Here is a 16138-nt window from a genome sequence, read left to right on the forward strand (position 1 = left end):
AGATAATACCCACAACCCTCTCATGGTCTAAGTGCTTCAGAAAACAAATGAATGAATGAATGATCTTCAGATATGGTATAATTTCTACTGGGTCAAGTAGAAAACAGCTTAAAAAAAAGCAGAATGTCACAGATGAAAAGCTTCTTAAAAACCAGAAAATAAAGACAGCATGTGCTAGTCCACAGTGTGCCTTCTTTAATTAACAAGTGAATACAGTATGTGTGCTTACAACGGAACAAGGTTTACTTTGTGACAGCTGCTGGGAGAAAAGTGTACTCCTGGGCAGGAAGTAGTCGCCAACCGAGTGAAACCATGTTAGTGTTCGGGGAGATACCAGACAGATGCGGAAGGGATTCTCTCTTTAGAGTGAGATGCACAAAATGAAAATGCAAGATCCACTGGGAAATGTAAAGAAAACAGAGAGGATTGGTTTGTTACACATAGAGCGCAGCGGTGCGTAAGGGTAAAGCCAGAGAGGGATGAAGTGATAGACGATTAAACAAACAACTAAACCCGACAGGTTTGTGTGACTGTAGGAACAAGCTACACTACAGTGGACACCAACAGAGCACTGAATATCGATTTAACGCTCTGATCTGAAACAGAGTAACATCGATAACATAACACAGTGCAGTCCAAGACACAGAACGTACCCATTAACACCTGATTTAACCCGAGGACCTTCAGGAAGGATTACCACAGCAGGCTTTAAAACCTCCTACTTACCGCAATTATCAACAACAGCAGGACAAACATTCAGGCTAGTCTTCCGTTCCAAAAGGTTAAACCGGTCAAAAGGTCATAAATATGTTTCGGTAAATAGAAACATCTGTGCTCTAAAACATATTCAGTCAGTAAAACCACAAAAAGAAACGGTTCTGATCTTTTGACCCATAACACACAAAAGAGTAAGTCTTTTAATGAGCTGGCTGTGCTAAAATTAAGCAGTTTCATAGCACAGCGAATGCAGTGTATGAGTGTAAACCTTTTATAGAGAGGAGATGATAGGAAATAAGCACTGTATTGACATTAAAAGGTCTCCAAATCATATACTGTACACCATAGTCATGTCTAATTAAATGCTGCCAGTATAACGTAAACATGTCTTATAATTGAAAAGTAGTGCTGCAAATGGTAGTTTTATTATTTCCATTATTGCTATTATCTCGGACGCTTCAATTGCTGCAATAAAACACAATATGCTCCTCTGTTCCTTTGTAGAGTATGATGTAGGTAGAAAGACAGAGACAGCCACAGGAAAAAATACTTGTGGTGAAGGACAGATAACAAATAACACAGAAAACCTTAATATAAATGAAAACTTAAAAGCTTTAAGTCATATTTAGCTTTGGGGTTTTCTTAAAGGGAATGTCGCCAGCTGAAGAAATGACTAATGTTATTCTCGTAAACCGGTTTTTACTATAGCTTTAGACAAATATTCACTTAGAAAATATAATAAAACTTAAATATGTCTGTTTAAGCTAGTTCAAACCAGACTAAACCCACAGTTCAGTCTAAGCTGCCCTAGGAGCAAGAATGCTGGGGGAAGTACAGGCACTGAGTCCTATCTCCTGTTTCTGGTTCTACGTACCATTCTGGTCTGCACTTATATTTTTAATATTTAGCCAACTTAGTTTGTGCAGTGCTATTCACCCGATGTCCCCTTTCCCCACTCCCCTCCGGGGGAGTGGCTACTTTTTCAGTTGTAACCACTTGGGAGCCAATGATGGCAGGATCTGCGGTGACCCATCTGTGTCCTGCCCTGTCCTGTGTCCTGACCCCCTCCCCCACCTGTCTGGATGGACGTCCTCGGCCTCACCACTGTGGATGGGCCTCCTCGCCCCTGCCTGTCTCATCCAGCGGGATGGACCCCCCATGTGTCCACCCTACTGCATCCTTGTAGACTAGAACTACATCTGCAAATGGACGTCCATCAGTCCTGGTGCATCTATAGCCTGTCCGTCCATGGGAGTGGATCTCTCCTTCACTGTGGTTCTCCCCGAGGTTTCTCCCTTTTCCCACTGGGTTTTGAGTTTTTCCTTGCCGAGAAGGAGGGTCTAAGGACGGGGGATGCCCTGGACACTACTCATTTTCTTGCTGTTCATTTGACTGTTGTTTACTCTAACTGACTCTGTAAAGCCCTTTGAGATAACCTTGTTGTGATATTGGGCTATACAAATAAAGTTGAATTGAATTGAATTGAATTTAAAAGCTTCCCCATAAAGTTTACACACAAAAATAACGTTGTTTTTTGGTACTTTATATAAAATGTAATCCTCTAATGTGAAGATAGTATTAGCAGTTCATCAACGTTTACATAAAAGCTTACCTCTTAACTTTTTATATTAAGAGGGTAGAATAAAAAGCAGACCCACCTGATGGCCTCTCATTCGCTGGAAGTGTCCGATGGTATCACTGATGGTGTACACTCGAACGTGGCCCATGTGCAGTCGTCCCGATGGGTACGGAAACATGGAGAGGACATAAAACTTCTTCTTGCTTTGACCCTGAAAAATCAACAGACAATCAAAACACAGTGAAACTTTTGGACGAGAAGATATGTACACAGAGCTTGATTTTTAGTCCTAGTGTAGGTGTAGTGCAGCTATTTTGTCTTTCATGATTTTTCTGTCCTTTGAATGAGTCTGCTGTAAAACAGAGTGCATTAAGCTGATGGGGTCGGGACAGGAGTATTAACTCATCACGTACAGAGCTCTGTACAACACTGAGCACGTCTGATTATAGTGTCAGGATCTGAACTGTGGCAGTGCTGATTATGAATGGTTTACAGCGACAACACAGTTACCACGGCAACACAGTAAGTAGCAGTTACACACAGCTATATGCTGTATGATTACAGGAAACTTGAGTCATGAATTTTTCAATAAATTAATTAGGACCAAGGCTATCATGAATGCACTTAATCAATGTCAGCCTCTCCCCGACAGCCGCACCAGCAGACCATTAGACTATATAATCAGCCGCAGCTCCAGGCTGTAATGGCCACTGCCAGTAAGAGCTAACAGAGTCATTTGAATGCATATTTAGAGACCCATTAATCAATTAATCTGAAAAAATAAAAAAAACAAAAAACAAAACCAAGGTGCCTCAAATCGATACGTTGAACATATTTATATGTGCTGCCTATTAGATGAAACATGTCTCACCAAATCAGACAATACTTCCACATAATCTCCTGTAAATATCATCTGTTATTAGTTATTAATTATTACAGTTAACAATATTAAACCTAAAACTATCAGTGATAAAAGAAAACTGAATAAATACTACAATGAAATATGGAATACAAACTAAATTATAATAATATATATCTGTTTTGTTTTCGCTTCCCCACTGTGTTAACAGTTTATGACACATAAGAATGAAATAGCTTTGCCCAATCAGACATTTTTAATAAGAGATGAGCAATTAGTTCATCGCTTATAACTAGTTCTGTCATGTCACCTTTTTCAGAATTTCCTGAATAGTTGGTAAATTTTCTAAAGTACGGTAAAAACTACAAATTTAAATCCTTTGGAAATCTTTTTGTTTGAAAAAAGTATGGGAATTAATCAACTTATTTTTGTAAACATTAACAAATTTAGATTTTGACGCCAATAACATGTTCAAACTAGAAAAGCACTTGGAGAGTGCAGACCTCCGCCAAGGCAAATCAGCCCCCCCCCCAATCACCACCAAAATTTAATCATTTGTTCCTTGTGCCAGTATCAACATTTCCTGAAAATTATTGACAAGATTTCAGTTGCTCAGTGGTTCGAGGTGGCTGTTTCTGCTCTTCATGATGCCCATAGTCAGTAGGAGATAGATGTGGACTACAGGCAGGACTTGGTGCCTTCAAAGCCATGCTTTTGGAAGTCCTACAGAATAAAGCCTGGCATGATCATAATGAAATAAACACAGACTTTCCACAACTTCATGGCAGCATTTGTCTTTCAAAAACTGCAGAAGTCTTCACATTGATTTGAAGATAAGTCATGTGGATACTAATGCACCCCCAGACCATCTCAGATGCTACTTTTGCACCTTTAACGGATATCCATCTGGATGGTCTTTTTCATCTTTTTGAACCATTTTTCTCGAACATATGCTGAAACATGGGGTCATATGACTACAATATGTTTCCAGTCATTTTTGCTCCATCTGTGATGAACTTGAGTCTGGAGAACTTATTCTTATTTAGTAGAATGCATACGGGGTTCTCCTTATGTCATGTTGCATGGTCTAAAATGTATAATGGGATGGGAGTTGCAGATTAGCTAATTGCTAAATGCTGTATGTACAGATCATCAGATGTTCTATATGTCCACTATGTTTCACTGCACTGTCCCTGATAAATGAATTAATAAAATGTCTGGATGCACCAGTGTAAAGTATGAAGTGACAACAATTGGCGATGTGACAATTTCTCATGTAATGCTGCCTGAGGGTTGAAGGTCAAGCACATTCAATGATGGTTTACGTAACCCAGATTATCCCTGGTTCCCTGAATCTCTTCACAATGTAATGTGCTGCCTATGGTGAACAATCTGAAGAAACCGTCTGACAATTCACTCATGAAGTTTGTCATAAAGAGTTGAGCCATGACCCATCTTTTCAGAGACTAAGCCTTTGGCTGATGCTTCTTTTGTGTCCAATCACGACCCCTCCTTTACCTATTACTGATTAATCTCTGATTTAGTCTCTGTTTAACCTATTTGAGTGTTTTACAGACATTAAATTGTTCAAATTTTACAAAGTAAAATTACATTTATCAGTAAAAGCACTTAAAATATTTTTGTCATTTAAAATAAAAGCTCAAATGAATTAAGAAATTAATGACAAACTTGAGTATTTTATGCATTTTATAAAATATATAAACTTTTCTGAAACTGTAGTTTGTAAAAAACTAAATTAGAATCAAAAAACAAACTTAAAAGCTCAAATAAAACTCCAAAACTCATGAAAGTCAAAGCTCTGGTAGCATCTGGGAAGGATTTCTGCTGCCTAATGTGAGGTTTATATCTGTTTATGTTGACACTGCAGAGCCAAAACAAATTTCTCCGACCTCACCCATGTGTTCATTAAAAAAAATTATTAATTTCTAAAACATCCAAAAACAAGAGTTTTTCCCTTCCATGTCATCATCAAGATTTCCTCAAGTTGGAAAAGTCTGCCAAAGACACCAAAGTCCTTTTACCTCCTCTGGTGAGTCCTTCTGCCACTGAGCCATGATCCGTGGGTGCCACCATTCCTCCACTCGGCGCCGGGTCTCTGTTCGGTAGTCTTTGTCCCATATGCCGGTCTCGCTGAACAGGGTGCGGCTTCGTGGAGACAGGAGGTGAGGTGAAGGCCTCAGGAGAAGATCTGTAACGGGGCCAAGCCGGGCTGCACCCAAAGGATACAGAACCAGCCTCCTCACTGATGCCTGCATGGTTCACCTGACACACAACAGAGGCAGATACAACAGGTAAAACAAAGTGATTCTGAAATATTCAATGAAATCAAATACTTCAACACTGGGGCCTTGCATATACTGGAAAATATGTGATTTATTTATTTTTATTTTCTAAGTTTTTGACACTAGCTTGAATAGATCTGTCTGTTAAGATGTTTCAAAACAGTTCATACACAGATGTATCCTGAAAGTTTTGCAAAAGTCAAAACTAAAGCTGCATGATTTCATGATAAACTTGTGATTACTGTGAAAAATATTGTGATTACTATTTGTATCTTCTTGGTTGCTATCATGCATAGATACTCATAACGATACTCGGCAACATTTTTAGCCAGTATCAATATTATTATTATAACAAGTGGTGCCAGGCACAACAAACCACACCCCTCGCAAGTGTTGTATCTTATTTTGGCCTCGATCTAGCGGATGTCATCATGTCTATGTCTATGTTGACATAAGCACACGCACAGACAGCATAGACAAATTTCGGTCATTATAAGTAAATTAAATTAAAGTTATTAAATTATAAGTAAATGGGGGGGGGGATTCTAATGAATTTTTTCTATAAATTTTTTTTAAAATTCATAAAAAAATTTAACTTTGACCTACTTTTCCCAAAATATAATCACATCTATTCTGGGTCATTGGCAATCTATAAAGTCAGTTTGGTATGAATTCAGCCAATAGTTTTGCTGCTATAGTGTTAACAAACAAACAAAACAAACCAAAAACAACGCAAACAATATAATTATTATACTATATACTGTATATACATGTATATATATATTTTTTGTTGTATCTCCTTTTGTGCCACATAAACAAAAACATATTCACTGTACAGCCCATCAGCCCCATTCGATTATCTTTGAATCTACATCAGTTCAATACATGCACACACCATCCATAGCATTATGTTCACTGACAGGAGAAGTGGTAATAACATTGATTATTTCATTACAATGGTGCCTTTCACTGGGTTGGCTATATCAGGTAACAAGTAAACATTCAGTCCTTGAAGCTGATGTGTTGGAAGCAGCAAAATGAGCAACATAAGGAACGTAAGGAGTGACTTTAACAAGGCCCATATTGTAACGATGACAGCTGGGTAAGACATCCCCACAAAATGGACTTCAAACACATTAGCTCTGAGGGCTAAATGTTCACTTGCTGCCTAATACTAACCCTAAACATACAAGTTTAAGCAAAAAAATTATTAAAAAAGTGACTTTCATTTTGCATGTTTTACACATTACCACTCTCTGCTCACTGCCACTAAATACGAAATATCACCATATGAAAGAGACTGTTTATTTTTTCCATTTTAACTATAAGATTAACAAAAATCCTCCTAAATCTAGGCCTGTAAATTACATCTGTTTGTGATTATGACTGTGATTTGATTATTTGTGTAGCCATAGAAACATTCAACAAAGGCAAATGTTTCAATCAAGCAACAAAGCCTTACACAAGGACAATAAAACTCACAGTACAGCTAACAATGTGAAGCAGCTCAGTCTCAGTTTATGCTCCATGTCGGCACTGAGCGGGTATATCATGGCATGAATTGTATATTTTCTCAGAGGACAGTCAAAGAAAGCAAAGCTTGCTGCATCCTATATTTACAGCTTTTACACTATTTTGAGATTCTCAATTGAAATATTATGAAAAAGATATTCTAGGAAAGTTTTTTCATTCATTAATATTTTTCACCCAAACACAAATATTCAGAAACATGCATTTTTTGGCCGCTCCTGTTCTTGCTTCTATACTTGCCTTTGATTTCTTTGTTTGCAAATGGTGGCAGCGTTTATAAATAATAAGGATTGATGGATAATTGAAGAGTTGTGCAAAGGAGTTTCATGCCGGTGCATTTGTCATTTCTATCAACTTTGGAAAGATGTTTTCTTAACACAGTTGATCTAATAGTCTGTGAGTCTGTGTTCACTGTTGAGAAAGGGTGAAAAACGTGTAACACATTTGCGAGAGAAGTCTTCTGCTGTGCTAAGAGGGTGATGATGAACATCAAGTGGATCATAGTTTTAGTTTCAAGTATGTTTGTAATGTTGTTTTACATGATCATTATAACTTATGATCATGTAAATGTCCATTGCAGCACAGTGTTTACCTATTATTAACTTAATTCCATTTGAAAGTAAAAAAACAAGCAAACATGTAACATTGATCCCCTTGTAAACTAAACACTGAGCTTGTTTCTTTGCGATTAAGCAAACATCTGAGCCACTGAGGATAGTTTATAGTTTCCTTGCAGAAACAGAATTTCCAAATTCACTTAATGCTATACAGTAACATGAAATCCAGTCACATGTTAAGTCAGCAAGGCATCACCATATGACGATGATCATTTTCAATCTCTATGACAACTGAACTGAGTGACTGACAGCTCTCCTTGGTGTGATGTTTTTAATAACTGCTGTTTCACAGTCGTTGCCTCCTGCACCTCGTCATTCACACAACAGCATGATTTCTGTGACATAAGAGTTTTATTCAGTGTGATGTGATTAAGCGCTGCCGTGCAGTCTGTTCTTATTAAACTGCCTGCTCAAATGTGAGAATAACATTTTCAATCAGTTGACTTGTAATTATTGTGTGGTTTCTTTGCTTCGAGGTACAGTGCTCCTGTAAAGCTCTTTATATACATTATAGGACATTCACACGTGGATGGACACAAAGCTTACAGTGTGTTTTGTAACTCTCTTTGGACATATAGTAGAGTGGCAGATGTGTAGAAAGGAGGACATTTTAATAACAGAACAGTGATTAACATTTAATGCACTGTAATCAGTTAACATCTAACAATTAGCCTTCATTACCCCACCCCCCGAAGGGGAGGCAAGGGGTATAGTTTTTGGTTCGGTTGGTTTGTTTCTTTGATTGTTAACACTCTAGCAGCAAAACTATTGGTTGAATTCATACCAAACTGTGTTTATAGGTTGCCGGTGACCAAGAAAAAATCTGATTACACATTGGGAAAAGTGGGTCGACGTTTAAATTTTTTAGGAATTCTTAAAATCTTTTTTCCGACCCATATACATATAATGAGCGAAATTTCAAATGTCTCAAAAAAATCAATTTTGTTTCAATTTATTTCAAACTTGGCACATATATAGAAGTAATGGATATGCTGACATCAGCACACACATAGACATGATGACATCAGCTGGATCAATGCCAAAATAAGCTACAATATGTGCGAGGGGCGGGGTTTGTTATGCCTGGTACCACTCGTTAGAACTGTAATGATTATTACAATAATCCACTTTTCATAAACTATTAGTCACAGCTGAATATATAGATTACTGATGAACTGTTTTGAGTAATTTTTTAAAGGGGAAAAAAAAGTTAGAATCCTTTAATTCCAGCATCATAAATTTGTATATTTTCTAGTTTCTTTCTTCCATCTTGCTAAGACCTGAGCTTTAACTTCAATGGGGATGGGTCTCATTGTTAATGTGAACAAACAAAAAAAAAAGTCTAACCAAGGAGTACGTGAACCACAATTTTCTAAAACACTATTAATGTTCTAGACTAAATTTTACATATGCAGCACTGAAGCAGAAAGAGTGGAATAAATATTACTTCCACACCTCTATAAAAAAGAGAATAAATATCCTCCCATTGCAACCCTAAATAAAAATGAGTCAACTGTTATTTATGCACATCCCTAGTTGGTATTTTTAATTTCTCCAGAAAATTTTGGATGGGTAGGACTTAATAAGTATTTGTAAAAAAGTATTGTCTTAGAACATGAAGTAGTTGAAATAAATGTGAGTCAACAGTGTATAGGATCTGAACAAAATGGAAACAGTAAGCAACACCAGAGCCATCCTTTTGTGTGCTAGGCTTATAGTCCTGTGTGAAATGATGCACAAAATGTTGTGTGTGTGTGTTGTGTGTTGTGTTTGGTGGCAAAAGACACTTTACATGCAAAACTGCACACAACATTCACAAGAACAGCCTTGTTCTCCGCAACACACACAGGTTTTCTGCACGGTTTAATTTCTACCCGTCTGCAATGATTTTAATCCCAGTATCCACAAATGAGTACTTTTTAATTAGGAATATACTACTTTTGCACTATTGTTTAAAGATATTAAACTGCAAATGTTACTTATTTAGCATAAATAAACAAGATTCAAAAATAAAATCTAAAATGTTTTGGCTGTAGAGTGATCCACCTGAGACTCCCACTGTCTTCATTTAACACAGATTAGTATATTATGTTAGTTGTTGGCTAAAAAAGGTTTTCTCCATACTGTATGTGAACACACGGTCTCATTAGCCTCTCACAAATTGATCAAAAAATAAATAAATTTAAGGATGACATACTGTCTATACTATTAATTGATATATTTTTGTCATTTTATACATCATAACCTAATCAATTAATCAACAGAATGAATTCATTAGTAACATGTAGCCACAGAATTCATGTACTTCATTTGAGGATGTAAAGACATCCTTCTGGTTAAATGTAGGTCAGACAATAAACTCCAAGTAAGGAAAACTACTTGACCTAAATTTGCCATCTACACAAAACACACAAACATGTACAAAAACACAGTTTCCAAGGTAACCCGAAACGTCTATACGGCACGGTTTCTGCTTTCTTGGCAGCAGAGGACAACTGCTGCTGACCCGACTTGTCAGGAGAGTATTTTCACAGCAGTGACGCATCTGGACTGCAGACAGCGAGACCTTTATGGCTGCTGAATGGAAAAAGTGATCATGACACTAAGCTCAGATAAAAATATAACTGAGGTAAATAAAAATTCTGTCCGATGACCTCAAGCGTGAAGAATTCAATGAAAAGGTCATCTGGTATTCTGTGACGATGAGATACAATATTAGAACAGAGCAGCCCAAAGCAAAGACGAGAACAGGGATGGAAGGAAAGACATGAGATAAATTAGCATAAATAAGAGGAGTTTTATACTGCAGTAGTCAAAAGTAAAGCTCAAACTAAGTCAGTAAATCTGTAGACTATTGTGTCAATTAATCAATTACTTATTTTGTTCTATAAAATGCCAGAAAATGTCTAAGTATCCTTTATTTTGGACAACAAGCAAACAACCAGATGACAAATAATGAATTAACCAATAAATCGTTGCAGGGAATGGGCAATAAAATATCTTGTCTTTCATTTTGTTCACATTGTCAAAGTGCTTCAATGTTTTGTTTTGTTTTTTTCATTTTACTTAAAAAATACTCAGGCATATTTTAATGTTAAAACATTTTAGCATGTACTGTAAATGTTTAAAAAATTTTTCCTTCTGAAATGTTCTTATTTTTATCTCAACCTGTATTTTACCAAGCAAAGTATTAAGATCAGTGTTTATTTACAATGTCAGCTTGGCAAGTACCTGAAAACATTTGCCAAGTGTTTGTCATGTTCTGACCTCGTGGAATAGTTTAGCGCCACAAATAACTGTTTTGTTTTTTTAACCTTCACTCAGGAGCAAAAATCAGCCTTTAAGCTATGATTAAAATACGGATTTGACATACAGTATTGTGCAAAAGCCTTCGGCCTTGGTTTAATAACGCTATAATTACCACACATATGCATTTCTCAGTCTCTGCATTAAGATACAATCTGGATATATGGGAAGTATGTACAGTAGAAAAAAAACAAAAGCTTCAGGGTCCGATCAAGCGAAAGTGAACATCAACATGAAAAAGTACATTTGCACACATCATTTATCAAGTGGGCTCATTTTGTAGCTAAAGAGTTCTATTTTTACCTCTGCCAAGGAGGTTATGTTTTTGCCAGGGTTTGTCTGTCTGTTTGTCTGTCAGTTAGTGTGCAACATAACTCAAAAAGTTATGGACAGATTTTGATGAAATTTTCAGGGTTTGTTGGAAATGGGATAAGGAAGAAATGATTAAATTTTGGTGGTGATCGGGGGTGGGGGGGCCAACGGGGGGGGCCACTGATCAGCCTTGGCGGAGGTCTGCGCTCTCCGAGTGCTTCTAGTATGGAAATGTTATCCTTTTTAAATTACCACTTGTAGAAAAAAAGTTACAACAGATTTAATCGACTGTACTTTTTACACCATAGCCATGCCTCAGACATAAAAATACAGCTTGAATATGACGCTAAAAATCAAATCTAAATAATACGAACATTTATTCAATCTGTTACATCTAAAAAGACTATCTGTGAATTGTTACCGAGAAATGATTCTTTGTAATTTACCTTTATCAGTATGGACCAGCACAAGCTGTAAATAACACTGTATTAGTGTTAAATACATTTAAAAAAAAGCATTGGGATTAAATCTGGCTTGTTGTTTTAAAAAATAATTCAATATTTTGGGTGATGCATACAATGGTAAAGAGTTGTCTCTGTGCTACTATGGCAGCCTGTCCACGTGTTACCACATTCTCATTTCAATAAAACAGAGACTTTTCAATATTTTACTCCAAAACTTATTTTCAGCATAGTTGAACATAATATCTAAAAGGTTTCATCCTACTTGATATCAATTTCTGTTGAGAACTGCATGTTTTGAATGTTTGCGTAAAGCTTAAAAAAATTGATGTCCGTTTCAAGTCTACGTGTTACTGAACAGTCATTTGACATTTTTCACCTAAAAAATTTATCTCTCCAAATTTTGGTTTACAAAATGTTAAAGTGCTTATAAATACCTATTCAAATATGTATAACACATGCATATAAGTTACTCTGCTTACATGACAGAGACTGTGGAACACAAAATGTGTCCATGTGTTACTGCTTGATCTGACCCATCAGTGGAAAAACAACTTCTATAAACCAAAGTGGTAGTATTTAATGTGGCCTCCCTTTGCACTAAACAACCCTTGAACCCCTTTTTTCAGACACTATGAGATTCATTGCATTACTTTTCTGATGTTTTATACCAGGTTTCATTCAACATGTCAGACATTTCCAATTGTTTGCTCTGCTTCTTGGCATGGGGTCAGGGATCACATTAAATAATGCCTTTAACCTTTTAGAACCCATTTAGGCTAAGTTCATTTTTTGTTTGTCTTATGGCTGTGCACATATTTCCTGTATTTTCCTGTTGTATCTGCAGAAAAGAAAATGAGACGTAAATATGGTATGGTCATTTCAACCCAGCAAAAACAACTAAGCTAAAGGTGGCCTAACACTTTTGCCTATTGTATGATATATTGTCACCTACTTATATGAAAGATATTGCCACAATAAGACTTTTGGTTCTACTTATAATGAATCATTGTAGTTCTGTTCAAATGTAAGAAACTTCAACTATTTCTGGTCAGGTTGGACTGGTCAGGTTGGGATAACTGATGTTTTTAGATAAGTGTGTGTAAAACCAACAATTCATAATCTCCGCTCTCATCTCCTCTCATCTCTGCCACCCACCTGCTTGTGGGAATGTGTTTTTCAGTAAATTCTCCCGAGTTTAACCACAGCATCACAGCAGCCAACACTCCTCCCTCAGGCTGAGGTTGGGAGAGCCGAGCACTCAAGGTTGTGTGCATCTCTGGTGTTGGGAGTGTGTGGGCTGAGGCGAGAGACTGAGAAAATGTTTCTATGGTGACTGGGCTTATCCACTTGGGTATATCCGCTAAAGAGTGACTGAAAACTTCTGCAAACAACATGCTGGCGCTGCTGTGCAAGCAGACAAATGAGAAGAAGGCTATGTTTAGACAGAAAAGGCTGAAACACGGCATCAGACACTTAGCAGACTTATGTTTTGGTAATTGACATGTAGTTACAACTATTACTCCATTAACTGACCTGTCAAAAACTGACAGAACTATTTTGATTGTCAACTAATGGGTTTAGTCATTTTTCAGGTGGCAGTTTCTTATATGTGATGATACAATAGTTTTCACATTAATTATCTATGAGCTTTTAATTGTTAAAAGAAAGAGAAATCAATACCAAACAATCAAAATGATCAAAAAGTGGAAAAAATGATAAAAACAATCATTACATGCAATTCTACTGCAATAAGTTAAAATGTCCACCCTCAAATGCCTGATTAGTTAAATTATATTATATGTGAAACTTCATAAAAGTTTAGCCGCCTCATTAACAACTGATAAACATTACAATATAATAGGCATAATTGGGAAAGCATATTTTTTTCAATAAAAAACTATTATTAAGCATTTGATTTATCCTTCATGACACTAAACTGAAAAACTGGCAGCTGCTTACATATTTTAGTGATTATTTAGAGAAGGAATACAAGTTGCAGCTGTAAGTGTCTATGGAATAAAACCATAAAACCACCTTGGATGAGGCTAATGTGGAAAATCCCAAGGTTTTCTGACATGTATGGACTGAAATAAGTGAGTCCCATACAAGAAGAGCAAAGTAATAGCAGATAAACAAAAGAAGACATGGCTAATTTAAGTGAACCTGAGAATATGGGAAGTGGAGTTTGCTTTGAAAAAGAAAGACTTTATCCTAAAATGTTTCCTTTTTTCAAACAAATAAAACTTCAAGTCCATTTACAGTGCCACTGTTGTCAATGACTGTCTGCTGTCATGTCTGATTTATTTAAAACAGTCTAATGTTAGGATTACGTCTTTTTCTACAGGATGAATCCGAGGATGTAAAAGTCCTCGTTTTGAAGACACTTACCGCTATAATTCCAAGTCCGTCAGGTTTTTATATCCGCGTTACGGCCTTAATGACAAAAAAGCAGTGATTCATGTAATAAATGTCATATCCAACGTATAAAACAACTGTAAACGACCGGTTTTCATAGATCACGACTTCTCCATGCGCGCCGCCATCTTGTTTTTCAATAAGCTTTATGGAAACGTCTGACGTTGACAAAGACACACAGGTTTTAAAGATGATAAACTCCCTCCTGCCTCACCTCGAGCATTATGTTTTTTTTTTTTGTTCTCCATGCCATGTTCTGGTATATGTGTATACAGTATTTTGTAAATAAAGTGTGAAAAAAAAAAAAAAGAAAAGAAAAGAAAAAGATGATAAACTCTATTCCGCTTCTTCTCTTCTTCAAAAGGGGTTCAGTATAACCGCATGGCACTCATTCTCCTTTAAGTAACAGCTGCTAAAAACAACTAAATATAATGAAATTCTGTTACATGTTCCTTAAAAGGGCTCTGAAAATTGCCTATATGTCATTTTTGTTTAGCCCAAAATAAGAGTCTTTAAAAGTGCATTTTGTTCATTTGAAAGTTTGTCTTTTTCTTTCTTTTCATTTATGTTTGTTTTTCAGAAGATTTAGCTGCTGTTTTGGTTGTATATCTTTCCCACGTTTGAGAAAGATTTCTGCCCAGAACATTTTGCAGAAATATGTAAATTGGCATTACTTTGACATTTTTATCATTGAACATGTGTACAAAAACTGGAAGCACATTGAAAACATCTAAAAAGCTTAAAAACACAACTGCGCTGGCAACAAACTGCAGCTCCATTGGTTCTGTAGAGGTCAACTTAGTTAATGTTCATTCTCTCTGTGTTGATTTTACATTAAATTTGGCTTCAATGTTGCACCTAAGACTCATAAATGCTGGGTAAACCTTGGTTTAAATGATATAAAAACAATTTCACTAACATAACCAAAGTCAGCCTACTCAACTGTCCCACATAACGAGGATGACTCTAAATTATGATTGTATTCATTTTCTAACGCACTTTTTTTTTTTGCCAATAACACTACAAGTAGCTTCATTTCTTTGATGACTTCTTAAAAAAACTACCAGAGAAAGGTGATTGCTGACAGCGTGAGCACCTCGTCTTTGTCCCATCTTCATCATCACCAAGTGGAGAGTGGAGGAGGAGGAGTGCTGTCTGATCAGAGTCTCTTTTCCATGAACTAACCTCTACTCTGGCATGCACACACACAGTCACTGCAAAAAGGAGGAACAAAGTCGGAGCTGGTGAGGGAAGAGAGAAATGGCTGGATGTCATTATCCAGAGATGGAGAGAGTTCCTCAGTCTGACGTCAGTGATCTAAACCTGGGGCTCTGCTCTGTCCTCCTGTCGTTTATCAGAGTTAAGTGGGCACCTCCGCCCAGGGCACAACAAGATGTGGCTGAAGAGGAGGAATGAAACAGGGAAATGGGTTTTTGACACAGCTGAGACACTAACTCTCTTTGCTTTCTCAGCCAAAGATCTGTCCGCAGACGAGCCTCCCTGATGAATGGCTCTGATACTGAGTGATACTGTGTTTCATGAGGGACTGCAGGTCCTGTTGACAACTGTTTTATCTGGTCGTCACAGCTGATGTATTTACTCAACAGGAAAATATTGTTTGTGGAAAGTCAGTCTTTTTGTGAATGAGGGTTTACTTTACTCATAATTTCAAAGAGAAAAAAAGAACTGGATAAAAACTTGATTTAAGATGTATAATGAAATATACATACATACACTGTAAATGTCACTTAAACTGTAAATAATATACATGACATAATGTGCTCTACGCTATAAATAATATGACTACAGTTTAAGTGGTTGTTGACAAAGTCACAAATGTTAAAGCTGTAAAATAATAATTAAAATTTATTTATAAAAGTTAATGAAAAATACTTAATATAAGCTAAATATTAAATAATATAAAAATAATTATAATAACATAAATTATTACATATTTGTCATAACTGTTCTAGATTTAGATTAGAGGCTGAATATATTTAAGAGTCACTGAAGCTCTTTCTTTGCAATAGATAATT

The 16138-nt window shown here is 36.5% G+C and overlaps 1 protein-coding gene across 1 annotated transcript in view; it reads right to left on the reverse strand.

Annotated features, from left to right (window-relative positions):
* Nucleotides 1–14222, reverse strand: part of lars2 (leucyl-tRNA synthetase 2, mitochondrial) — a 47553-nt gene extending 33331 nt beyond the window's left edge. The window contains exons 1-3 of the mRNA XM_030158787.1: nucleotides 14076–14222; nucleotides 5198–5438; nucleotides 2376–2507 (exon numbers count right to left, since the gene is read on the reverse strand). Of these exons, the coding sequence (XP_030014647.1) occupies nucleotides 2376–2507; nucleotides 5198–5431 (366 nt within the window). The 5' untranslated portion in view covers nucleotides 5432–5438; nucleotides 14076–14222. The remainder of the gene's footprint in view (nucleotides 1–2375; nucleotides 2508–5197; nucleotides 5439–14075) is intronic.
* Nucleotides 14223–16138: the final 1916 nt, after the last annotated feature.

Source organism: Sphaeramia orbicularis, chromosome 16 (genome assembly GCF_902148855.1).
Source record: "Sphaeramia orbicularis chromosome 16, fSphaOr1.1, whole genome shotgun sequence".
Lineage (NCBI taxonomy): Eukaryota > Metazoa > Chordata > Actinopteri > Kurtiformes > Apogonidae > Sphaeramia > Sphaeramia orbicularis.